Source organism: Xenopus laevis, chromosome 2S, assembly GCF_017654675.1.
Source record: "Xenopus laevis strain J_2021 chromosome 2S, Xenopus_laevis_v10.1, whole genome shotgun sequence".
NCBI lineage: Eukaryota > Metazoa > Chordata > Amphibia > Anura > Pipidae > Xenopus > Xenopus laevis.
In genome coordinates, this window is record NC_054374.1 from 93,210,905 (window position 1) to 93,237,290 (window position 26,386).

At 37.2% G+C, this 26,386-nt stretch overlaps 2 protein-coding genes across 2 annotated transcripts; one reads left to right on the forward strand and one right to left on the reverse strand.

The window, feature by feature from the left end:
- Positions 1-15,097: 15,097 nt before the first annotated feature.
- mis12.S (MIS12 kinetochore complex component S homeolog) lies at positions 15,098-23,030 on the reverse strand. The gene is made up of 2 exons (XM_018249698.2): positions 22,986-23,030; positions 15,098-16,244 (listed from the first exon to the last, which is right to left on the reverse strand). Exon 2 carries the CDS (start codon positions 16,216-16,218, stop codon positions 15,553-15,555), a length of 666 nt encoding a protein of 221 aa, XP_018105187.1. The 5' UTR covers positions 16,219-16,244; positions 22,986-23,030; the 3' UTR covers positions 15,098-15,552.
- derl2.S (derlin 2 S homeolog) lies at positions 19,562-26,115 on the forward strand. Its single transcript, XM_018249700.2, is given in 8 exon segments — positions 19,562-19,600; positions 20,195-20,271; positions 21,098-21,215; positions 23,382-23,403; positions 23,406-23,454; positions 24,168-24,261; positions 24,878-25,073; positions 26,021-26,115. Coding segments are annotated over 8 exon segments (690 nt in total).
- The last annotated feature ends 271 nt before the right edge of the window (positions 26,116-26,386 follow it).

Sequence of the window (26,386 nt, forward strand, 5' to 3'; positions counted from 1 at the left end):
AGCGATACTACCGATTAAGACTCACATCTCGCCACTACTAGATGTCTTTATACACCATTATTAATATATGTTACTGCATAATAAGTGCATACAAACAAAACAAAGGTACAATTGTGTCTTTTTCTAAAGCTTCAGTAAAGTATAGAATAACCAATGCATTCTGGGTGCACATTCTTTAAAAGGCATTATAGAACTGGCACGTGTGCAGAGACACCAAATTTACAAAGAAAATACTCTAAATGCAATAAAATGCAAAAAAAAAAAAATGCAAAATGTGCACAAGAAATGAAAAGAGTTAGTCCTTTAGTTTAGTTTCCTCCTGCCGATCCTACTTCAGTCTCTCAATGCTTCATTCATGCGTCTTGTCCCCACTGCCACACATGCAGGCACATTTCAGGGGCTGCTGCCGCCTGAGGCAGCAGCCCCAATGCCGCCCCTCCTCCTGCTCCGCTCTTCTAACTACCAGCGTCGGAGCGGGTGGAGGAGGGGCCGCATCGCTAGTGCAGTGAGCGCTATTGCGCTCGCTGCGCTAGAAGAGCCGAATTTCCGTTCTAAAAAATGGAAATTCGGCTCTTAAAGTTACCAGAGGCGGCTTTTTGCCGCCCCTGGTAAATGGCCGCTCCGTGCCGCCTGAGGCAAGATTCTCACCTTGCCTCATGGCCGGAGGGGCCCTGCACACATGCATGCTGTAAAGTGAAATCAAACACAGCCCCCTAAGTGGATGATAAAAAAGGAACCTGGAAAAGGGTAAACAATAAAACACAAACATAAACTCTATATACCAACACGTGGTGTGTAACTATCATCTTGAAAATACTACACTATATATCCATTTATTTTCCTTTTTGTTTCTGGTGTGCTCGACTCTGTTGCCAAAGGTGCTGATCCATTTTTTATCTTATGTGTGCAGAAACAGCCAGATACATTTCCAAGGAAAGTGAAAGGCTAGTCAGCCCAAGTTGGGTTTATTTATACTAAAGAGCCAAAGAGAAATGTTATAATGTCGGTATAAATACATTGCTTTTACTAAAAGCTTTCTAGGAAAATGCTATAGGTCTTGCCAAGATCACAAGATCATTGATTTTTAAAGGAGAAGGAAATGCTAAAAGTATGTAAGCTTTATCAGAAAGGTCTATATAAATACACCAGTAAACCTTTAAGAAAAGTCCTCTGTCAAAAGAAACACTGTATTTCTTTCCTTCTATTGTGTACTCATGGGCTTCTGTGACGTGGAAATTTTTCATATTTCGCCATATGGCCGCCACCAATGCGGGATAAGCGTCTGTACGACCGACCTTTGCACAGTCGCCCGATCATTCCGATTCCCATCCGAATTGTGTTCATCAGGCATGACTGCAGCATGCCGGGTGTGGCGCCGGTTGGGATTGAGGAATACGGACCACTGAACAAAGGTGTACTTTTACAAGATCAGTACAAGCCATGCTAAGATCACTGTGTCTGTGTATATGTATATTACCGGGGGAAGTGCCTTTTGTCCTGGTGTCTTTTGTTTGCCTAGGGAAGTCTACCTTTCCCCCCCCCCTCTTCTATGGACATGTGTCTGTGTGCTGGTTCCACCAATTGATTCATAGCATAACATGCTCATTGATTGGATATATTGTAAGACCACCTTTTGCCTTGGTGTATAATAAACCACTGGCCATTGTAGAGGGAGGCAGAATACTGGACCCCAGCTGAGAACGACTGCTGTGACGTTATTTCCGGGGGATTGCGCAACATCACCACACGATACATCAAGGTTTCCGGATCGATTGTCCATTAAGACGAAAGATTATTTTTAGCTGATATCATCTGTATCAGACTTCCTGTTTTCAACTTAAACCTCCAGGACAGGGCTTGAGCATGCTCAGTTTGCTCCTCTCCCCCACCCTCTCCTCTATTCTGTAATCTGAGTCCAGAGCTATGTCTGAGCAGGGAAACTCAGGCAGGAAGTGATGTCACACCAAGTGGATATGGCAGCTGCTATCCTAAAACAAACAGAGAGAGTGTCTAGAGCCTTTTACTCAGGTATGGTAATCATTCCGCAGAATAACTAGTGTTATAGCTTGCAATGATGTGACTAATCTATTAACAATAAACTGCTTTGGTACCTTTCCTTCTCCTTTAAGTTAGGCAGAAATTTCACTTCCAGCTTCAGAATTCATTGTTTTACAGTAATACATCCTCTTAAGGATATTAAAGTAATGCACTTTTATAAGTAATATACAGAAGTAATGTAAATCAGTTTCAGGTGTTGGAAAATGTAATGCCTCTTTTATTTTGTGCTGAATAATTGTTAGTAACTATTCTACTCTTTTCTGACATTTCTGTGTATTTATAAACTGAATAAATATAGAGCACATTGTTTAGCATAGGCTGCAAGCAAAGCCTGAGTAGATTCAGCCCCAAGAGTAAATATACTTTTCATATTGATCTTATTCACATTGTGATTCTCCGTTGATAATTGACTTATCTGGCTCAACCCAAAGTCAAATACCTTCTGCAGCAACAAGTGTCTCAGGTTTCTGCTGTTGAGAATCAAAACACTGTAATACAACATGATTCATATGAGATGCCATTTACAAATGTCTATAAACTATATTGTTAGGGATATGGAAATTCTGCTCTTAAACTTACCCAAAGGGAATATCTGCTGCCCCTGGGAAGATGGTGTCTGAGGAAAGATCTCACTGTGCCTGTAAGTAAATGATCATTTAGTCAGAGGCTAGTTAAATGCACTAGTCCCCTCTGCCCATGTCTGTTCAGGAAAAGGTTTAACAAATATGTGTTGAGTATAGAACCTTTCCTTTGCAAACAGCCAGCATATGAGGAGTTAAAAAATTAACCTGGATCTGTACACTAATAATGACCAGCTGCTTATTTATACTGATGACAACTGCCTGTTCGTGTCAGTACATTGATAATGACATGCTGCTCTGTATTCGGAAGCTCCATGTCCACACAATGATAATGAAGCAAACTGCTCTGAAGGATTTCTTGCACCAATTATGAACTTTTTTCAATTCAGTTGTTTTTAGATTGTTCCACAGAAATAAAGACTTTTTTCAAATACTTTCCGTTTTACGTTTTTTCCAAAATCTACTGTAAGTTTAAATGTGAATGTCCCTGTCTCTGGTATTTCAGTCTGGCAGCTAATACAGGAGCAGACTCTAAACTGATACAATTTTGCAACATTTAGTTAATATATTTCTCAGCAGCATCTCTGGAGTATTAGCAACTATTGTATAAATTCTAACAGCTGCCTGTAATGAAACCCAGAAGTTCTACTCAGCAGGGACAAAGCTAAGAAATGTATCAACTAAATGTATCAATTTAGAACAGTTTACAGGATCGGTGACCCCCCCTTCCAGAGCTGCTTCAGAAGGAGAGAAATGACAATTTACACTTCAATATTAGAAAAACCGTCACACATAGAAAATAGAAAGTCATTGGAAAAAGTCGTTATTTCTGGTGATCTATCTGAAACCAACTAGTTGTTTGAAGGTGAACAACCCCTTTAATAATGATAGTGTAATATACAATTCCACTGTCTCTCAACTGACTGACAACATCCCAAGTCTATCCTGTATAAAGATCCTAGCTCTCTGCATTCCACTAGGTATAATAAGGCTGAGTGAGGCATATAGTGATCCCAGTCGCACTCTTATTTTTTTCTAATTGTCAGCAGCACTTTATAGATCTACTGTATGTGGTGCATTAAGAATGAAACATTTTCGTGCTAATGAACAGCTTGAACAAGACCATAATTAATCAAAGACACAAGTGGATGTATTGCAGCAGATATCTGAGCACCAGCTGACAAACACAACATTTTTCTTTGTGAAAATATTGGGCCTGATTTATCAACACTGGGCAAATTTGCCCATGGGCAGTTACCCATAGCAACCAATCACGGATTAGCTTTTTAAAGCCAGCTGCAAGTAGAACAATGCATGCAACAATGTGATTGGTTGCCATTGGTTACTGCCCATAGGCAAATTTGCCCAGTGTTGATAAATGACCCCCACTGTCTCAAAACTACTGAAAATAGAGTGAGATAAATGTAATACGGAAGCAGTGCAGAGTAAGAAAAAATTGCTTTTGCCATTCAATTAACGCTCCTTTGCTTTCTGTTCAGTGCATTAGTAAGTTAAGCTATTTTAATGCACAATGCAATTCAGTATAATTAGATTTAGCAATCACAGGCTTCACTAATTATACTTGCAACATACAAAAGAAAATGAATAAAATCGAAAGTAAATCTGCAAATGTCCTGGGTAGTGTCTGCAAATGGAAACAATAAGTCAATACTGTAATTAGTGTGCAAAAAGGACATCATTCAGCGAAATGTGAAAGAATAGTGCCACCAGCTGGCCGCATATTCACATACACACTCAGGAAAAATGGGAATTGGTGCTCTGAAAGCTCATAATTGTTACTTATTCAGTTAGCCAATAAAAGGTATCACCAAACTTTACATTTTCTGCATTTTTTCAATGGCCAACACGGTACAACATCTTAAAACTAAAAGTCAAAGCTTTCCCAATGCAACAATATTTAAGATTCAAGTGCAAATGCACAGTTTAAATTTCTGTCCAGTTTCTGATTGCCTGGCCATTCCTGGGTTTTGTGCTTAGATATTGGCATTTAGTGAGGTTTCTGTGGTGTTGTAGGTAGAGTCCTGGACCTGGTGGCTGGTGTACAGTAGCTCTACATTCCCACCTCTGAGTCACTCCAGACTGTATACAGGATTATTGTAACAACCTGCCTAAATTTGAACCAGGGACCTGATGTTCCCTGATGTGCTGTCTGCATTACCACTGCTCTATGTGATTAAACAGCGATGGCCCTGGTTCACTTCTATGGCTATGCATTGTAACATGGTTTGTTTCACCTGTTAGCAATCTGACCACAGGTGATCGGTGTAAGCCATTAGTCTGGCTATAAAACCCCCTACACTGACTCATTGCCCAACATAGGTGTGGTTCTTGTCTTTTTATCTGGTCCTGACCTTTGCTGGTTTGACCACTCTTCTCTATCCTATCTTTGTATTTTGTTACTGATTGGTTTTCACTGTAGCCTGTTTATCCTGACTACGCTCCTGATTCTGTACTGCACTGTCTGACTGGTACTGTCACAGCCTGTTCCTTGACTTCACCTTCTGTTCCCCATTCTTCCTGTATACGTTATGGTTCCCTTACCTGCTCAGAACTTAGTGGTCTGCTAAATTCCTACACAGTGTAACAGTCCCATAGTGCTGCTCCCTTTATTTAGCTCTTCAGCAACCCTTCACTACAGAGTGAGCAGCACACAAAACCATCCCTAAATTTTCAAATTGGGCACAGTATGTAACTTGTTACTAGTTATGTAACAGGCATCAGACTGTGTTACAGGCATAATACCTAGGTGTCCATAGGATATGAGAAAGACATTTGTGTGTAACTAATTATTTACAAATTATGGCACCATCCATGAATGCATACCTTGTATGTGTATATGAAAAGGTATACCAAACAGTATCCCTAATGAAATCTAAAGTACAAAATTCAATCACTGCCCCCCCCCCTCCATTTTCTAAAGTATAGTGGAATTCAGTTCTTATGATTCATTCCAAGTAAGAATTGACTAAATTATGTTTAACGTGGACATTGGCACATTACCAAATCTAATGTTCAGAGTAAATAACCAAGAAAGTATCATAATAAAAGATGTTAAATAACAGTTACATGTAACCCTTACTTTGTGATCAGATGTCATAATCATTCATTATTTTTAGAAGTAGAGCATGGCAACATTGAACTCTCCATGTAAGATGTGTAAAATAAATTTCTTGTTACAGACTCACTTTAGTCTATATACTTTGCACCTTGGTCATTGTAATCCATTCCAAAGCATGGGCTCTATAATGAAATATCTTTCAGGCAATAGCCTGTGGTGCAGATCAATAAAGCAGGAAGCTGCGTGAGTTCTTTATAACTCAGCCAAACCCATTAAATTAATCTTTAAATTGCACTGCTCCTGCATTTCTTATTAAGCATCTTGGCAAGTTCACTATGACTGTGGTAGGATAATAGGACATATATACAATGCATAATGGCATTGCCCTTTCTTGCTATGATCCAGTGCTCTAGATGTATCCAGTTGGATGTATATAAAATAGAAAGAAGCAATAACAGGTTAAATTACAATTCTTACTATACTGTACATGGAAAAAAACGTAATGACTGTGTATATTAAGTCTGATTCTTGAAATAAAAGGGATGTTATACCTTCCCCATAAATTTAATTTGTAGATTTATATGTACTGAAACAATAAAAATGTTAAAAGCTGGAAAACCATCATGTTTGAGATGTTCAGCAGCTGATGCCTCCCTAATTCATAGCATGTGGCTATGCCCAGTAATCAAAACCTTTTGGTTGGAGGTGTATGGGTATTGGCATTTGCTGACCAAACAAAAGTTCCAACCTAACATCGAATGGGCTCTATTTAGTAAACTTAAGGATGCCCAACAAATAACTAGAGCCAACAAAGCCCTAGCAGAACGGTTAGCCGCAGCTACAAGGAAAGCTATACTACAGGAATGGCTGTCACCCACTCCACCCTCCATGAATCTAGTGAGAAACAAAACATATTTCTTGTTCCACATGGAATAGCTGTAAGCATCCCTAAACAAAATATCCCATACTAGCAAATTTTTTGACATATGGACCACTTATATCCTAAGTATCCCCCCTGACATAAGAAAACTGGCGGTTTCAACATTCTACAGAACCACGTGGTATGACTTAGAAAGTCTTCGAGGTACTAACCCTCTCATTCTAGCAATAATGAACTAAATAAGATCCTCTCTTCACTAAAGCTGGCCATAGATGTAAAGATTTTTAAAAGATCTTCTCGTTATCGTTTAAATGTCTGATTTGTCCATCAACTAATAAGACCATTTCAAGCGATGTTGTCTAGTTGAAGCCAGGAAAACTGAGGGGAGCTGCCTGCTTGGCCCTGCAAACATAGATAGATTTCACTGTGACTGACGAAAATCTTTTAAACTGTCCAATCAATTTTCTGACAGATGTCGGATGAAAAATCGTTAGATACACGATCGTTCGATTCCCACGAACCTCACGATAATTTGACAGATTGGTTGGATTTCACTGAAATGGGTCATTCACTAAAGAAAAATCTTTGTGTCTATGGGGACCTTAAGGTCTGGAATCAGCCATGTATGAAGGAGTCACAGCCTTTGATGCCTTGCTCCAAGCCTGAGCTGATAAGAGCCATTCCATGTGGATGGGTGAAATCCCACATACTTCACAAGTAAAGTGGAGGTCACACTATAACCTATACTCAAACATAGTTATCCGCCCATAATCCATACATGTTGTACCAACACTATAAGACAGCTGGAAAAAATATAGAAGACGAAAGCAAAAAATTGAAAAAGAATAAAAATTATAATCCAGTTTTTAAGAATAAGACATTTTATAACACACTTTGAGGCCTATTTATCAAAGGTTAAATTTTAGTGGGCTTTGAAACTACAATTAAACTCTAATGCTCTAAAATCACAAATGCCATGAAAGTTATTAAATGAACCAGATATAAAAAGTACGAATTAAAAAAAAGGTGGATGACTTCTAGGAAATACAAAAACCTCTAAAAATTGCCAGACAATTATTACTGAAAAAAAATTGATTAAAAATGGTCTAATAGGATCAGCTCCCATTGACTATAAGACTTCTACAGCTTTTACCTGGCAATTTTTTGTATTGTTTTTCATGTTTTTTTTCATGGAGTTTTAAATAATACAGAAAACCCATGAATTTTTAGAGATTTGTAAAAAAAAAAAAATATTTGAATGTTAGTAAATGAACCCCTAAGAGTTAACTTTAAAGGGAAAATATACACACCAATTAGAAAAGAGCTCACTGCTGTGAAATTTTGTAAACCTCCGAACCATTAAATGTATTTATTTTTATTACAGACATACAGGATTCCACAGATTAAAAGGAAGCCTTGTGGAGATTGGTTTGTCATGTAATGTGCAACTTGTGGTTTAATTACTAATAAGCCTTGTATTCTGACTTTCATATTATATACAGTGGATATATTGTGAGTTGGTCCCTATAGTCAGGTAACTGACAGCAGTACTGAGTATATGAAAGAGCAGAAGGCAGGGAGCTAATAGGGGCATCTTCAGAAGTACAGATCTTTACTGCTAAAGGGCTGTGTTGTAGTCACAGTGGGCTGCTACAGAAACCTAATACCTAATGTGCAGCAAATCTATCCTACTCCTTTCTAAAGTTTTAGTTGCCCTTTAAAATACCCTGCATAAAACTTCTTTTATGAGATAATGAGAGTACTCTGGTCCCTGGGGGGCACTTATCACATATAAATTGCTGGTATGCACAAGATCTGAATAATTTCCAAGGCGAATCTGAACAGTAAAGATGAATGAGTTCAAAAAATGTAATGTCACCTGATCCATCACTTACACAATGCATAACGTCACAAGGTGGTAGCGAATAGTAAACACTCGACAGGGAGAAATTGCAATGAATATATTTTTCATATTTCAATAAACTCTATTAGTTGAGCATTTGTTTCCATGGTAACATAGGCTGCATTTACAGCACCAAACTCTTATTATTACTCAAGCATGGTGACTCATCCATAAATGAAAGCAAAGAGTTTAATTGGTTGCCATGATCCTGCTGCAGCTAACTAGTGAAATCTCAGATCTGAGCTGCGGGACTAGACATCTCAAACTGCTTCTGAATCAAATAAATGCACTTGGTAACATGTGAACTGTATGTATTGCTTTGTGCTCTATACATCAACATGGATTCTTTGAGATGAGAGTACACACTGTGGGAACTGTGCAGAGTAGTCTTGCTGATAAGTCTGAAAGACAGCTCCAAGGAATGAATCATGGCTTAGACACAGCACCTCCAAATTACAAATTAAGAATTGTTTACAATTCTTCAACAAAAACAATGTAACTAGAAACATTTGTACCCATAAAACTGGCTGATTTGGTTGTGCTAGTGTTTTCAATAGGGTGATTGGCCATAGCTATCATACATGATCCAAATGTGATCCTTGTCCCTTTTCCACCCAAAGCAAGTGCCTAGGGCTGAACACAGGCTGCCAGTTTGGTAAAGATGGGCAGTGTAAGCAACAAATATCTGCCCCAGATGCATTATTAACATGGGGAGAAATGGAATTTCTCTGTATAATGAATACATTTTACAAAACAAGATTTTCAGACCAAAACGCACCAATATAAAAGCACCAATAAAATGTAAAAACTGTAAAATGGAAGCATAAATATATCAAACACACATCAAGTAACCATAACCTTTACTTGTATAGTATAATAGAATATTTCCAAAACTGCCATGTTATTTGTTCTTTCTACTCTGGATTCTGTTGTTCACATGGAACTAATGGAGACAGCTGCTGTATTATACCGATCACTATGAAGCTTCCAATTGGCCTGCATTGATCCATCTGTATGATCGCTGTCAAGGGAAGAAGAGGTGTGCTTTTAGTGTGTACAATGTCTGCACCTTTGCCTAATAAAATGCCTGATTATATATTTAGCAGCTGCTTGCCAGAGCCAAAGCATACTTCCTATTCATCAGATACATAGTGCTTTCTTTTCAAACACACAAAAAAAGCCTAGCTTGTAGTACAGGCATGCCAATAGTGGGTGACAGAGCCCATTAGTAGAGCTTTATCAAATCAGAGCTACAATTACTCTGAATTTGTGGAAATCATGACTGTATAGTCCTAAACAATTCTTGCAAGCATTTTATTTTTTACTAAAACTGGACTTTTTCTTTATTAAAATAAAATATTTGACCAAGTTCTCAAACCCAAATCCCCTTAATTTACCAATACAAATTGAAAAAATCGGTGTGACAAATAGTAACGACAGAATTGAACCTCAATTTGAATCGTGCGACTTTTCCGAATTCTCACTTTCTGAAAGCTAAACTTTATTGAATTGTTTTCCCAAAAACTCAAATTCAGATTATCGAATGAAAACCAGGGCAAACTGCCTGAAAATATCGAGAATCTTGAAGGTAAAAAACATGTTCCAATTATTTAAGGGACCATTGATTTTTACATGACTTCGACAGGTTTTAGCTGGAGTATCTTTGGATTCAATTATTAGGAGCAGAGACGGCAGAGTAAGCAACAAATATCTGCCCGCAGACGCATTATTAACATGGGGAGAAAAGGAATTACTATGTATAATGAATATTTTTCTTTCAAGCATAATAAATCTCAAAAAATGTAAGTTTTTCTGCTTAAAAACTCGATCAATAAATAAATTGGTCACGAAAAGTTGCAAGTGCCAATTCCCATTAATTCTAAGGGTAGGAGAACATGAGGCAGTGTGCTCTAACAATAAAGGGAAAAGCTCCATGACAATTCTTTGCATTTCTTTTGGTATTTTATGAACACAAATAAATTTAGACTTTGAGATTTTCAGGAGCTGTACATTTTAAGAATAATGTGATTGTAAAATAACCTTAATTTAAGGGTTTTCACATTGTATAAAACAAGTATCAGCTATGAAAATGCATTTAACATATTCATATTTTGGGCTTTCAACATGTCACATAGTAGGACAATATACATGTGCAGTATCAAACAATATACAGTAGAAACTTCATGGCATTCATATTTGAAATGAAGTTTCTTTTTACCCAAAAAAATGTGGGTAATAATTAAAGTGTTGAGTCATTTAAAGAGATATGTATATGACTAAATAATTTTTTGAACTTAGAAATTGCAAATAAAACATTGTTTAGTGGGTATTTTAACATTATGATCCTTTGCAAGGCATAATGAACATGATGAAGACATCAGAGCTCACCACAAAAATACCCATTTTCTATTCATTCCTAGGGGATTTTTAGAAGCATATTTATTTATGGGTGAATGTTCAGCATTTAATAAATACACTTTTAAAAACCTAACATAAATGAATACAAGATGGGTGAGTTTTTTGTGGTGACTTCAAATTTTATGCTATGATAAATCTGTCCATTCATATTTGGTCCCACAGTAAGCCCCGATTTTTCACATACTTCTAAGAAGAACCTAGTTCATTGATACTTGCCAGACTATATACATATTTTAGTTGCATCTGGTTTAATTAAAATTATCCAGCAAGCCTATGACTGCCTAACAGGCTACAGTAGGGCAAAAATTGGTAAAATACAACATGCGACCATTGCAAAAGCCACTTAAATCCATACAGATGAATTTACTAGCTTAGTCCACTGATTTCTTTAACAGGGCCCTGTACCTGCTTATCATGTAATGGCTTCAGAAAGCACCCATAGTGCTATGCAATGACATGTGGGTCAAGGGTTAAAAGAAATGTCCCATGGGGTAGGATTCAAGATGCCGACTTAATAGGATGCAACTTAGGTAGCTCTGCACCGCTCAAACAATTCTGGTGGTTATCCTGGGTCAATATCACAGACTACTGGCGAGTATAATTGTGCTCACGCTTCCCAACACGATGGACAAACATAGGGTGAAAACAAACACTGCTTGTATGGAGAAATACCTAAGCACCTCTCAACCAGTGTCCGACTTTAACGCAGGTTGCGAAAATGCTCCTATGCCTCCTCCTACGACTGCTGAATGTGCTCTGGCCCAGGCATTGGAGCCTTCTGATGCACAACATATGCCAGCATGTCAACCCAGCTAGACACTCTAAAAATTTAATTCAACCTGTTGAGACAAGATCTGCAAAACCTATGGGATAGGAGCACAGAATTCAGCAACTTGTCTCAAGAATAGAGGATACAGTGAGACCTCTTTCTACTGAGCTTGCTCGCCTCTCCCAGTTACTTGGCCAAAACGGATGATCTCGAAAATCGGCTTCGCCGGAACAACCTCAGGCTCATTGGCCTGCCCGAAAAGGCAGAGGGCCACTCGCTGGAACAATTCCTAGAAAAGTGGCTGTGCCAAAATCCTAGACTCTGAATAGTTCTACCCAGTCCCGATAATTGTGAGGGCATACCGTGTTCCAACCCGATCACAGCCTCCGATCACAGCCTCCCGGTGCCAATGACTAAACTATGCCAACATATTTATTATTATTATATGGAAGTTGAAACAATACTTACCTACAAGTCAAACAGCACTTACTTGATGAGGTTCTAAATGCCTGTAGACTGATGAATTGCACAGAATATAAGAGCAGTGTGTGTTTCCAGGGAAGGTACCAAAAACATTAACCAAATGCATATTTGCATCACAAATGATGTGAGTGCTAATTAAATGAAATGCTTTCTGATCCAGAAAATTTGCTCCTGACCATGAGGGGGTAAAAAAAGCCACATAAGTACAATCTATTGCACCCATGATGTTAGGCAGACCTCCTCGGACATAAAATTCCCTTTTCACAGGTGTTGGGAAAATTGATCAAAAAATTTATTTTTTTAAGGTCTTGTAGAATTTCAATTAGTAACCAAGAGAAAGTGGATTGAGACATGCGACTGACAAGACATTCTGACGACTGAAAGCTGACAGAAAATAACAGGTTGGCAATAACTTGTGAAGTTGATAAGTGGTTTCCGGTTGAGTTGTGAAATGTAAGCATACTCTCTACTTTAATGGGCTGTTAGGTAGCCAAAACATAGGTACTGGAAATATATATTGGTTAATGAGAGAAGCGTCTAGCGCAATCAATTGCATAGCGGACACAAGAAAGGTTGCACTTATCACACAAAATGTACCAAATTGCATTGCATAAAATCGAGCGCAAAGTCTGATGGTGTAGTTTATTCAAACATCTAAATCTGACATTTAGGGGCCGATTCACTAAGGGTCGAATTTCGAAGTAAAAAATACTTCGAAATTCGACCCTCGAATTGAAATCCTTCGACTTCGAATATCGAAGTCGAAGGATTTAGCGCTAAAGTTCGTTCGATCGATCGAAGGATTTTAATCCAACGATCGAAGGAAAATCCTTCGATCAAAAAATCACAGGCAAGCCTATGGGGACCTTCCCCATAGGCTAACATTGACTTCGGTAGGTTTTATCTGCCGAAGTAGGGGGTCGAAGTTTTTTTTAAAGGGAAAGTACTTCGACTATCGAATGGTCGAATAGTCGAACGATTTTTCGTTCAAATCGTTCGAATCGAAGTCGAAGGTCGAAGTAGCCCATTCGATGGTCGAAGTACCCAAAAAATACTTCGAAATTCGAAGTATTTTTCATTCGAATCCTTCACTCGAGCTGAGTGAATCGGCCCCCCTATGTAGTTCAATGAGTAAAAAAAAAATGGAAGCTGGTCAAACACCAGATTTATCTCATTGAATGAAGATGCAGCGTGCAGAGTTCAAATCCAGCAGTCATGTCAGGTCAGGTAAATTTTCCATGTTGTTTACACATTAGATTTTTAATCCCCATATTTTGACCCATGTGACTACATCAGACTTGTAGGATGTGATCTGTCAATCTGACACCATCTTATAAATCTTCCATAGAGTTAATAGATTCAGGACTGAATCATTTTCACCCTTATGACATATCTAGCACTTCTGGTTTAGCTTCCGCATCAGCAGTGATTGGTATAGGGGCAAAAAGTAGAAAAATAAAAGTAACAATCAATCGATCCAAGATATGATGCTCTATTAAATGTTGTGCAAAGCTTATTTTTTTTTTTTTTTTTAGCACATTAAAAATTTAACTCTTTAAGCCTTTCACTGCTGTTTATTGTTGCCATGAAAAAAAAAAAATGAGCAGTACAATTCAGAGTCAAGGACTAAGGTTTTTTTCCTATGTGGGCACCAGATTTTATGTTTTATGCCACTTAAAACAATAAACAACAGCACCCATATAAACTTTATTTTTACAGTTTGTAAGGGTTTGGGTCACTAGCAGTTAATATCTACAACCTCCTAAACTGGTTTGGCAAAATGACACCATCCCATACTGGGATGATGTCACCCACATATATTGTAACTTTTCTACAGTACTGCACAATTCATAGTATATCTTATGCATACCCAACATTACTCTTTGGGCCTATTAAGTGCAGAGCAGGTACAGGGATGCGCTTTAACATCTTCTGAACTTGCCCCAGTATAGCAAGATGAGGCAGAAGTGAACTTTATAGAGAAGAAATTAATCATGCTAAAGAAATCCCCAGAGGGCTGGCAAAAACATAGTTCTTTACCAATATTAGCATTCCCTTATGAAACGGCTATTCTTTCACCACAAAAGCAATAGAACTGTGTGGATCATAACAGAGCCCCTAATGCACAGCTAATGTGTCTATTGAACTTCTCAAAACTATGCCGACAGTCTCCCGTCGCTACACATCTACGCTCTTTCTTTTTCTGCTCCTGTTTTCTTGCATCATTGTCATTTTTACAGTTTAAAGGAAAGTTTAATTTTAAGCATAACTGCCCAGTGGCATCAAGTTGGAAACAAATGGCTAAACTGACTTATTTTATGTTAAACAATAAATTAAATTCTTTAAAAAAGAAAAAGACAATCTGGTTTTACTCAGCATGAAAAGCCATACACAAATACAGCTGGTCTTTAAAACAATGCTGCATGCTTTTTGACTTTTTAAATTCGGAGTGCAGAACCGCTTCTTCCCATTTCCAATGCTGCATTCCGTACAGGAGTGGTGAATTAACAGAGAACAAATATTTATAGACCAAGTGATACTAATGATACAGGTCTTCTATTATCTGGAATGTATGGAATTACAGAAAGATCCCTTATCCAGGTCTCAATCTCCATAATTTACTATCTCTACTAAAATAGGGATTTGTGCAGCTTAGTTATCAATTACAAGGTACTGTTTTGTCATTACAGAGAAAAATCTTAAGGCAGGCAATGTGCCTTTCAAATTGTTTAAAATGCCACCTGCAGCCTGAAGTATCAGCTTTAATAAGAAAATTGGATTGCAAGTATGGTTTTATGAAAACGGCACCCAATCAGGATTGTATTAGGGAATGTGTTATGGTTAATCAAGAGCACAATTCATAGTAGGTTACTAATAGTTATAAGTTACTAATAGTCCAGCACATTTTAACACAGAGTTAAGCTACTTCGCTTGCTTCATTTTTATTATGTAATACAAAATCACTGTAATGAGTAAAATGCTATATTCAGTATTCTATTGCTATCCTTATATATATGCTCTACCAAGCATGATCAGTGTAAGACAAGGTCTTTGGCAAATTGTTTTTCAGTTAAATGATCACAATCCATAACCAGCAGCTGCTTATTGCTGTAATATATTGGAGCAATAAGGCTTTTCATCATTTTTTTTCATGTAGAACTGGTTGGTTGAAACGGATAGCTTGCATATCATAAATACTAGGAATAATAACCCATTTGGAATACATTTACCAAGTAAAAGCTGTCTTACCAAATTAGTTTATACTGAATTTTTCACGAGTATATATACAAAAAAAGATAAATACATAATTTTTGTTTTAGAATATTGCTGTATTTAAATGCTTAAAATTATACAAGTGTTACAACCCCAAACACATTTCTCTTACTTTATTTTTCTAATTCGAGGACAACTTGGAGTCAGTGCAGACCCACCCACTTTAATTTTTTTATGTTTCGTATCTATTTCTTTTACGGTGTCCTGCAGCTTCCTTGTTGTCTGAGTCATAAAACCAAAGCTTTCCTTTAAGTGGATGTTTCCATGCTCTCTGCATATTTTGTCAAGGCCCTTAAACCAAGTTAATATCTTCTCCAGTTCAGCTTGAACATGTTTCTGTTCCTCCAGTTCTGCCAAGAGTCTCTGGGTTGCCAGGCTTTCCGCTTTGCATTTCTTTTGAAGAGCTTCTGTTTCAGTTTGGAGATGCTCAAATTCTTCTTTAGTGTAAGAGTATTGAGAGTGGACTTTATCTTCCAACAAGAGAACATTCTTGGGTATACTAAGTACTAGATTTAAAAGAAATGTTTCCATCTTTTGGAATAGGAAGTTGAAACGTTCTCTCATGAAATTAAGATACTTTTCTGTGCTCTCTCGAATCTGGAAATGGCTTATTTTGTTCCCCTGCATGCTCTCCAGTTTCTTCATGATGACCTTTTCAACCACCAAGGCCATCTCAAACAAGTAGTCTTGGAAAGTGATGTACACCCTGAGTATGCAGGTCTGCGGTGTGAACTCAAAGAATTGACTTTCATAGCACATTGCCTGAACAGACATTTTTCTAGGTTGGGTTCATAGAGAGCCTAAAAAGATGACAACAAAACGCATGAGATCATACATACACAAAGTTGATAGATGTCTTAAATTGACCTCCTAAAAAAAACTGGCAGATGACGCTAAAAAATATTTTTTTCCAAAATACAACCTTACCTAAATATCAGAGCGGTGACTATCTGAAAATAAGTTTTGCCTGAACAAGTCTGTTCTCTGGGAACCAGTTATCCATAAAACTCCAAGTTATGGGACGACTGTCTCCCACAGACTACATTTAAACCAAATTTTTTTTTTAAAATGATGTCCTTTTTCCTGTAATAATAAAACAGTTCCTTGTACTTGATCTCAACTAAAATATAATTAAACCCTATTGGAGGCAAAACAATCTCTTATCCGGAAAACTCCAGATCCTAAGCATTCTGTATAAGAGGTCCCATACCTCTATATGCAGACATCTAGTGGCTAAGATTACACAGCAGCAACTACAGGTATGGGATCCATTATCTGGAAACCCGTTATAAAGAATGCTCCAAATTACGGAAAAAGCTATCTCCCATAGACTACATTATAATAAAATAATCCAGATTTGAAAAAGATTTCCTTTTCCCTGTAATACTAAAACAGTACATTGTACTTGATCCAAACTAAGTACAGTTTTAATCCTTATTGGAAGCAAAACCAGCCTATTGGGTTTATTTAATGTTTACATTGTTTTCTAGTAGAGAAGGTATGAAGATCCAAATAACGGAAAGATCAGTTATCCAGAAAACCCCAGGTCCCGAGCAATCTGTATAACAGGTCCCATACCTGTACTTAAATAACCAGCTTCTATATGTTTTGACTTTAAAGGGTCAGATTTGGCCGGGCAGGCAAGATTCAACAGAATCCTGAACCAAATCTTGGATTCAGTGCATCACTAATTTAAAGTGATACTGACACTAAAAAACTACTTTTTAAAATATGAATGTACATTAAAAAAGTTATACTAACTCAAGAAGACAAAAAGGTGGTTTATTCCAACAGGTCACTGACCAACAACACCCGACGCGTTTCGGGAGTGACTCCCTTAATCATGTAATGTAAATGAATGTACATTAAAAAAAGTTAACTATAGGTCATGCTGATTTATTTATTGAAGTGCTCAAGACACGCAGGTCATGATTAAACATTTTGGGACACCAACTCCCCTTCCTCAAGTGATAACCCACCATAGATCCCAACATTGCTCATATACCGATATTTGTAGTGCCATCTAGTGTGCAACACCTATTTTGCAAGCAATGGTACACGGTCTATAATTAACATACAATTCCAACAATAGTGATGTAACAATTCCGTTGTAACCACTATGGCCCCCAAGTTTTTTTGCAAAGATTCCATTTCTTCAGAATATGAAAAATAATTTTCACGTTATGTGAACTTTATATGAACTTTTTTTTTTTAAACAAATTTTTTTTGGACTCTTGGCACAAAACATGGGGGCCTTAGTGGTTACACCAAGGTTGTTACATCACTATTGTTGGAATTGTATGTTAATTATATAAAGTGTACCATTGCTTGCAATATAGGTGCTGCACACTAGATGGCAGTACAAATATCAGTATATGAGCAATGTTGGGATCTATGATGGGTTATCACTTGAGGAAGAGCAGTTGGTGTCCCGAAATGTTTGAATGTGACCTGCGTGTCTTCAGCACTTCAATAAATCTGGGAACACCCTACTTTTGACTAAGGTATTGGTTTTCCTATTTTTTCAGAGGAAGTTCCTAACCTAACTGTTTTGCCAGCCTGACTGTCCCATCTCAGCCCGTCAGTTAAAGTTTCCAATGCCAACGGACTCCTGCTGCACAAATATGGCAGCCCCCCTCATGGGTGATCACAGTGAGTCAGATAGATAATGTAAAAGCATTGGGCAAATACTTTTTGGCAAAATTAAAAGAAGCATGCAAAGTCATTTTTAAAAAAAGGTTCAATTTCTGGTGTCAGTAGTATCTCTTTAAACACAATTATATCTGTGCCTTAAAGGAACAGTAACACCAAAAAATGTAAGTCTTTCAAAGGAATGACAATATTAAGTACTGTTGCCCTGCACTAGTAAAACTGGTGTGTTTGCTTCAGAAACACTACTATAGTTTATATAAACAAGCTGCTATGTAGCCATGGGCAACAATTTAAGCACAAGATACATAACATGTAACAGATAAGATCTGAAGAATCCCATTGTATACTACAGAGCTTATCTGTAGTGATGGGCGAATTTGCGTCTCGTTTTTGACGCCGGCGCCGTCTCGTTTTTTGACGCCGGCGAATTTTTGACGCGAATTTTCGCGTGAGTTTCGCGGATTTATTCGCTGGCGGCGAATCGCGCAAATTCGCCGCGAATTCGCGCCTGGCGAATAAATTCGCCCATCACTACTTATCTGTTATCTGCTTTGTATCCTGTGCCTTTTCTCCTTTATCAGCTTTGAATGGCTGCCCCTTTGCTACACAGCGGATTTCTTATATAAACTATAGTTGTGTTTCCGAAGCAAACACAACAGTGAATTATATTATCATTACTTTAAAACACTTTCATTTTTTGGTGCTACTGTGCCTTTAATCCCAAATTTCACATTAAACTCGCAATTGACCCATGGAACCTGTACTCAGGATAAGGATTGCTAGGGTATCTAAGAGAGTACAACTACCAAGGTCATGTAAATATCAGCAACAGTCATGAACCACACATTTTTGTACAGGTACTGGATCTACTATCCAGAAACCCATTATCCAGAGAGCTCTGAATTACAAAAAGGCAATCTCCCATAGACTCCATTTTATCCAATTTTTTAAAAACGATTTCCTTTTTCCCTGTAATAATAAAACAGTACTTTATATGTGATACCAATTAAGATATACTTAATCCAGTTGCAAATAATCAATCCAGTTGCAAACAAAACAAGTCTATTGGATTAATTTAAAGTTTGAATTATTTTCTAGTAAACTTAAGGTAAGAAGATCTGTTATCCAGAAAGCTGCAGGTCCCATACCTGATCCAAAATAAACATCATAAGACATTGTGAAAAAATATAAGATATGTACTATTGATTGAAAAAAAGTGTAATATATGACCATGTTGTATAATGTTAATGTGCCTATTTGTTGTAATAAAACACTCAAAGAGTGCACTGTATGCAATAGTGCATTCAGTCAACAAAAGCCTGACCTGGGAGTGTGACAGGTATAAACCCAACTTGCTTAATTTACATATAAAGTTTATTTTGTTCACCCTGTTCCTGCAGATGCACACAGCTCTCTTTTAGGGGTGACTGTCTTTCATTCTACAAGGATGCAAAAAAAGCAATAAATGATCTTTAAACCACCTTCTATCACCAGCAAACCCATGGTAAGCAATTTAAATGCATACCTTCCAACATTTTGGAAGTATAAAGAGGGACAGAAAATTTTTTCGCACATAGTGCAGCCAATTTTGCTGACCATGCCCCTTTCTGTGGCCACACCCCTAATTGCCATGTTCATTTTACAAAAGTTGGCAGGTTATGAAAGTTTGAAAATAATTATCTAAACTCTTTTTTTGTGTTTCAAAATTGTTACAAAGTATCTTACAGTATTTGTACCTGTCAGCCGTTTTGTGCTCTCTGCTAAAAGCCAATTAAGTTAGAAACTTTGTTTCTTTTTCTGGCTGTTCAGTGCAGAGAAAATAGGGACTTTCCAGTACAAATGAGGGACTGCGGGTTGAGCTGTGAAAAGAGGGACTGTCCATGTACATGTAAGTGGAAGTCCTAAAGCCTGGAAATATAATGGCAACTCAAATTGTTACATGGTATACAATGAAGATGATGTATATGCCAGACAGATAATGGTCATGCAGCACATACATTAAGTTAGAGAACAGTGATTTTGGTTTTTAACTCACGGCAGCAGAAATCCCTTTTCTTCCGAGTCTGTTTATCAGCTAATCTTTGGTAAATTGTTTCAGGAGTCAGAACCAGGAATGCAGAAAATGGAAATAGCCCGAATGTTCCATAATTTAAAGGAACCTGTCAACTATGTTTGGTAGGAGAGCTTTTTGTATAGAACGTGGAAGCTACACACCTGTGCCTCAATTACTAAGCACAGTGTCCGCTGAGGGTCGCTGGGTGCCATTGGTAAAACTCACTGCTTTTGCACATTAAGCTGAAAGAACACAGAGCAAAACAATCCATGCGCACTGGCAGTAACTTCCAGTTATCTAAACCTTCACAGAACACGTTACCTGCAATATATTACACACCGCACCAAAAGCTCCAAACTACATTTTCAGACAGAAGCGCTTTTCATAGCCAACCTGTGGTTGGTCGAGCTAAACGACCAATGAAAATGCCCTCGTTATCGCTTTGTCAGTAAACTTCCTACCATAGACAAAGTATATTCCAGACAGTCTTTCATTTGTCACAGTAACAAATGGCCATCTTTGATTCAGGCAAACAGCCGTATGTAGTAATTACTAGGAATGATGTGTAAGTAGACCGCCCGTTAACCAATGGCAACAAGGAGCAGACTGCTACACACAGAACAGCGAACATATTCTGCGAGTGGGAATACGAGACTAAGTGAAAGTGACTTGTTCTCTTTGCCAACACTCCTATAATTCCATGTACAGTGCTTCCCTTGAATAAAGACTGTGTCAGCACTGTTGAGGGGTAGGGTACAACTTTCTGGTAAGGAAGCTTCTAAGGTATCTGTTATAATGGAAATTTATAGCTCATTTTGAATGCCTCTGTGCCTTTTAGTATTCCTGCTATAGGCCTCTTATTACTCTACATACTGTAATGTCACTGTCCTGAATCTATTCCAAAGCTAATAACAGCATTGATTTATGTTGCATACTGCCTGTCTACAGCACCTTCAGTTTTGTCATGGCTCATGCATTTTCCTTTTGGTTTTCGTTACAGCAATTAGAACTTATTACTCCATTTCAGCTTTACTTTAACCCAGAATTGATATTCAGACATTATCAGGTATGTATACTATGTAGCCACTTCATAAATAAGTGGGCAAGTCCAAGCTGATTTTACCATTTTATGCGAGTGCTACAGGTTACAGGACTGCAGATTCACCATAAATAACAGTAGCAGGATCCTCTATGTAGGAAAAGAGAGGTTTCACCTGCACACAATGCAAACAGAAGTGGGGCAAGCTCTGTTTTGCAGAAGTGCACAATAAAAATGCAAAGGTTCCCCTGCTTGTACTTCTTCTCTTATCCACTGTTTAGGAGGGTACAGATCCTTCATCACCGAGTACCTGACTATCTGCCTTTGACAGGCCAGTGTGTGCAAAACAGTCTTTGCTACACATGTCGGTCCTCTATGTAGGACACATTTGAAAATACTGGTTTAAAAAGCTGGTGGTAAATTTGTATTGTATTTTTTTTTTCATATTCATAGTCTATCAGTTCAACTATATTGATCTTCCATTGTATTATTCCAACCGCAAAAGCTCAGGTTCTGAAGGCCAATAGTAAACATTCAAAGAAAGGAAACAATGACAAGTTCAGGCTCAGTCACCATAGGAAGCTCTTCTTTACCCTGCCTAGAAAGACAGCAGCACAAAGTTGGCTGTATAGGGAAGAGGCATTTTTCACCACAGCCACACAGGCCTGTAGTTACACCACTGACCACTCTATTAGAGTACTATTCTCAATTTCAGACCATTCATTGCAAATTGTTTATTTAATATGTTGTAATTCATAAAATAGAAATTATTTTTAAAGCAGATCTTGGTTGTCTGTTTCTCAGAATGAACGTGGGTCACATACAAAATAAAAGCAAGACAAGGCTTCCTTAGCAGGGGTTCTATATTCACATGTTATTGCATTACAAGGGTAAAATATTTCCAAGGGTAAAAATATCAATATTAGGGATGGATTCTTAAAGCAATACTGTAATTGAATTCACCAAAAAATATTTCCCAAGTTCTGCAGGGCCAATTTCTAAGCTATTTCCCTATATACTGTTTGTAAAATAGGAGTTGTAAAGAGAATATATATATATACAAGGGAAAGTTGTGCTCACCACTTATTTTTAAAAACATTAGGCGGGGGTGCAATGAGGCTGTGACCACAAAATACATATAGACAAATACAAGAGTCCTCTGCACTCAACCCATTATCAATATATTTAAGACAGAGACATTTTGTGCATACTGCTACTGAAAAATCATCCCATATCTGGCCAGTCCTATGCTCAATTTTCATCTGATTCATTAAGAATTCTATTGCTTAATTATACATTTTACAAAGGGACTAAGTTTTACCTGCAACTTACTAGCTGCTTTCAAAGTAAAACTCCCAAACTTGGCTGCCCTTTTATTAGACACCAGTGGGATCACATGACTATAGAGGGGAAGGGTGGGAGCTACAACAAGGAATTGGTCACTGCTCCTGTATAACTATAACAAACAAGGGAAAGTTGTGCTCACCACTAATTTTTAAAAACATTAGGCGGGGGTGCAATGAGGCTGTGACCACAAAATACATATAGACAAATACAAGAGTCCTCTGCACTCAATCCATTATCAATATATTTAAGACAGAGACATTTTGTGCATACTGCTACTGAAAAATGCCTTACCCTTTAAACAAAACAGGGATTGTTTGTCCATATATTGCAATATATTTAAGCTGGCCAACTACGTCAAAGTCATCCCATATCTGGCCAGTCCTATGCTCAATTTTCATCTGATTCATTAAGAATTCAATTGCTTAATTATACAAAGGGACCAAGTTTTACCTGCAACTTACTAGCTGCTTTCAAAGTAAAACTCCCAAACTTGTCTGCCCTTTTATTAGACACCAGTGGGATCACCTGACTATAGTTGGGAAGGGTGGGAGCTACAACAAGGAGCTGGTCACTGCTCCTGTATAACTATAACAAACAAGGGAAAGCTGTGCTCACCACTCATTTTAAAAAACATTAGGCAGGGGTGCAGTGCAATGAGGCTGTGACCACAAAATACATATAGACAAATACATGAGGTCCTCTGCACTCAACCCATTATCAATATATATATATATATCAATATATATATATAGATTGTATATAGTATACATTTTGCTGCAGTCTCTTTAATTTCTGTAACATGTGAGTAAACATTTTGTAATTTCCCCCCTCTTTGTTTTACAACAGATATGGCGGCTAGTTACAAACTTTTGTTTTTTGGACCATTTGGATTTAATTTTTTATTTAATATGATTTTTCTGTATCCTTTATAAATGGAAATTGATCCAGACTTTTAAGTGCTTTTCAAGTGCTTTTTTATTATTATTATTATTATTATATTATTTTTATTACTATTTCTGTAACTTTTATTTCTGAGTTCAACACTGAACATTGTTTCAGAAATTACTTTCCACTGGGGAAAAAGAATATATATATATATGTCAAATATTGTGAGACTTTCCTGTTTGTTCCCTTAAGAAAGGTCACAGACCGTGACCAAAAATTTGGCTTTAATTAAGATTTTTTTCACTTTATTCAATACCTGTTGAGTGCTATTCTTCAAGGGGGAAGGGGGTACCTATCTCTTTTGTGATCAGGCCATGTACTAATCAGTATGGGTTATGGGAAATTGTTGTCTGGTGCAAGCAGACAGCACCAGACCCGTATACAGTGATTATACCTAACAAAACTAATTTCAAGCTTGGACACAGTGGGCATTTTCACATTTCTGGTGAACTATCTGAAAGCAAAAAAGATTTTTTTTTTTTAATTGCTTTCCAATTGGCTATGTTTGCTTTCAATGTTTTGGAAAAAAGCCTAAAAAATATTGCTTTAAATGTTTTTTTGTTCACAATAAAGCTAGTATCTAATGTCCCTGTCTGTGTATTAAAAACTGTTTGACTTTTGGTGATGTCCTTAGCTATTCTGACTTACAGATCCAAGTATTTTCTTTGACCTGAATACTTGCCACAGATACTGATATTGCAGGATGCTTGAAGAAGGTTCATTCTGGGGTCGAACAGCAGATTTTGTATTTATGTTCCTCTTTGGTGGTTTTTTGTTAATGGTTGTATCCTTTACTGCACACATTTTAGCTCAGACATTTTACTGCTATATGCTAATACAGATTTGTGGCCAATTTATTAAGGTAGTACTGTTTACCTTTGAAATCATTAAATGGGTAGCTAACTGGTTGCTAGGGTCTAAGTTACTCTAGCAACCAGGTATTGGTTTGAACAGGAGACTGGAATATGAATAGTTGATGGGGAGAATAGAATGATAACTAATGAAGGCAACATAACAGAAAAACAACATCTCTCAAAAAGTTTATCTTCACAGATGCATCATTTAATAATGCAAGAGAACCTATTCTTGAGAGGCTCAAAAGTGGATGTTTTTGTGTTCTGATACTGCATGGGGAGGTGGCTTCACTGAGCCTAACAAATGTGCAGTAGCTGTAAATATCTTGGCCCCTTTTTGAAAATATTTTCATAAAAACTAATGATAACAATAAAAGTGTAGCCTTGCAGAGATTTATATATGTGAAAAGTTGAAATTATCTTTAATAATATGTCTCTGATAAATCTACCTTTGCCAAGCAGTGTAATAAATACTAATGAGTCTTCCAGTTTAGTAGTGCAATGAAATTGTCCCATATAATGCTCCTTAATATACCAATCCAGATCTTTGGGTTGTTTGTCAATCTTGTGTTTTTTGGGCAAGCTTTTACAATAATGCTTGTGTATGTTTGGAGCAGAAGGAATCCTTATGTTCGAATGAATTTCTTTGGTCTGCTAAATTTTCAAGCACCTTTCTTACCGTGGGTGCTTATGGGTTTTTCTCTGCTGCTGGGAAATTCCATTATTGTGGATCTGATAGGTAAGGCATCCAGCAATTATATTTACTAGATACAGTATATACATGGGGCCATCATGGCTAAGGTAATTATTGGAAATTATCATTTGGCATCCTATTTTGCAGCATAGTTTAAATGTTTGTAAATATAAACGTAGCATAAGGTACTTTAGTATTTGATATTCTTTATTGAATGTTTTTCTGTATGTAGTTCACATTGTTTTACATTAAAGAAAGAGTAACACCAACAAATGAAGTGTTTTAAAATATAATGTACTGTTGCCCTGCACTGGTAAAACTGACGTGTTTGCATCAGAAACACTACTATAGTTCATATAAACAAGCTGCTGTGTAGCAATGGCGGAAATTGAAAAAAGTCTATATGGCACAGTTTAAATATTGGATAACGGATAACCTATTATGTTCTACAGAGCTTATCTGCTGTGTAACCTGTGCATTTTCTCCTTTGAATAGCTGCCCCATTGCTACACATCAGCTTATTTATATAAACAATAGTAGTGTTTCTGAAGCAAACACAGCAGTTTTATCAGTGCAGGGCAATACTAAATTATATTTTTATTACTTTAAAACACTTCCATTTTTTGGTGTTACTGTTCCTTTTAACAGTTCACATCCGTTTGTAACAGAATCACATTCATGCAGTGCTTTACATATATTTTTCATTTTTTATATCAGTCTACTGTTTGATGGAGCCAATAGTCTAATGTCTCTGTCACTTTTATACACTAATTAATTGGGATCCAGTTAATCTGCCTGTGTGTTTTTAGAGTATAGGAGACATGAGGAAAACATAGAAACTGTTTGCAGATCAAATCAAACTCCTGGCCCCTGTCCCGCAAGTCAGTAATACTAAGAACTCAGCCATCATACTATCCCCAATAACTTACTTCATGTGTGTTCCTTTTTCTACAATATATTTCCCACTTAAATTTGTGTTTTATCTATTTTAGGCATTCCAGTTGGCCACATATATTTCTTCTTAGAAGATGTGTTTCCAAATCAGCCTGGAGGTGGTAGAATTCTTAAAAGTCCAAATATTTTGTAAGTACAAAAAAATGTATGAGTAATGTTAAAATAAGGATGGTTTTCAGATTGTCAACGTGTTGCTTCACAGTGTAACTGGGCTTGATATGCAATGTGTAGTTATAAACTTATAATCCAGCAATTTCTGTCTGCTCTTTGCCTCTAGGAATGTACTGATCCTTAAATGTATGTAACTGCTACTGAGTAGAATTTACACCTGTTTAGTGAATTTTTCCCATGCTAAACACTCTCTCCAAAACCAGATTGATGCAATTACATCAGTTATTTAAACA

Coding starts and splice junctions, on each gene's coding strand:
- mis12.S (XM_018249698.2), bottom strand. CDS start 16,218: ATGTCTGTTCAGGCAATGTGCTATGAAAGTCAATTCTTTGAGTTCACA.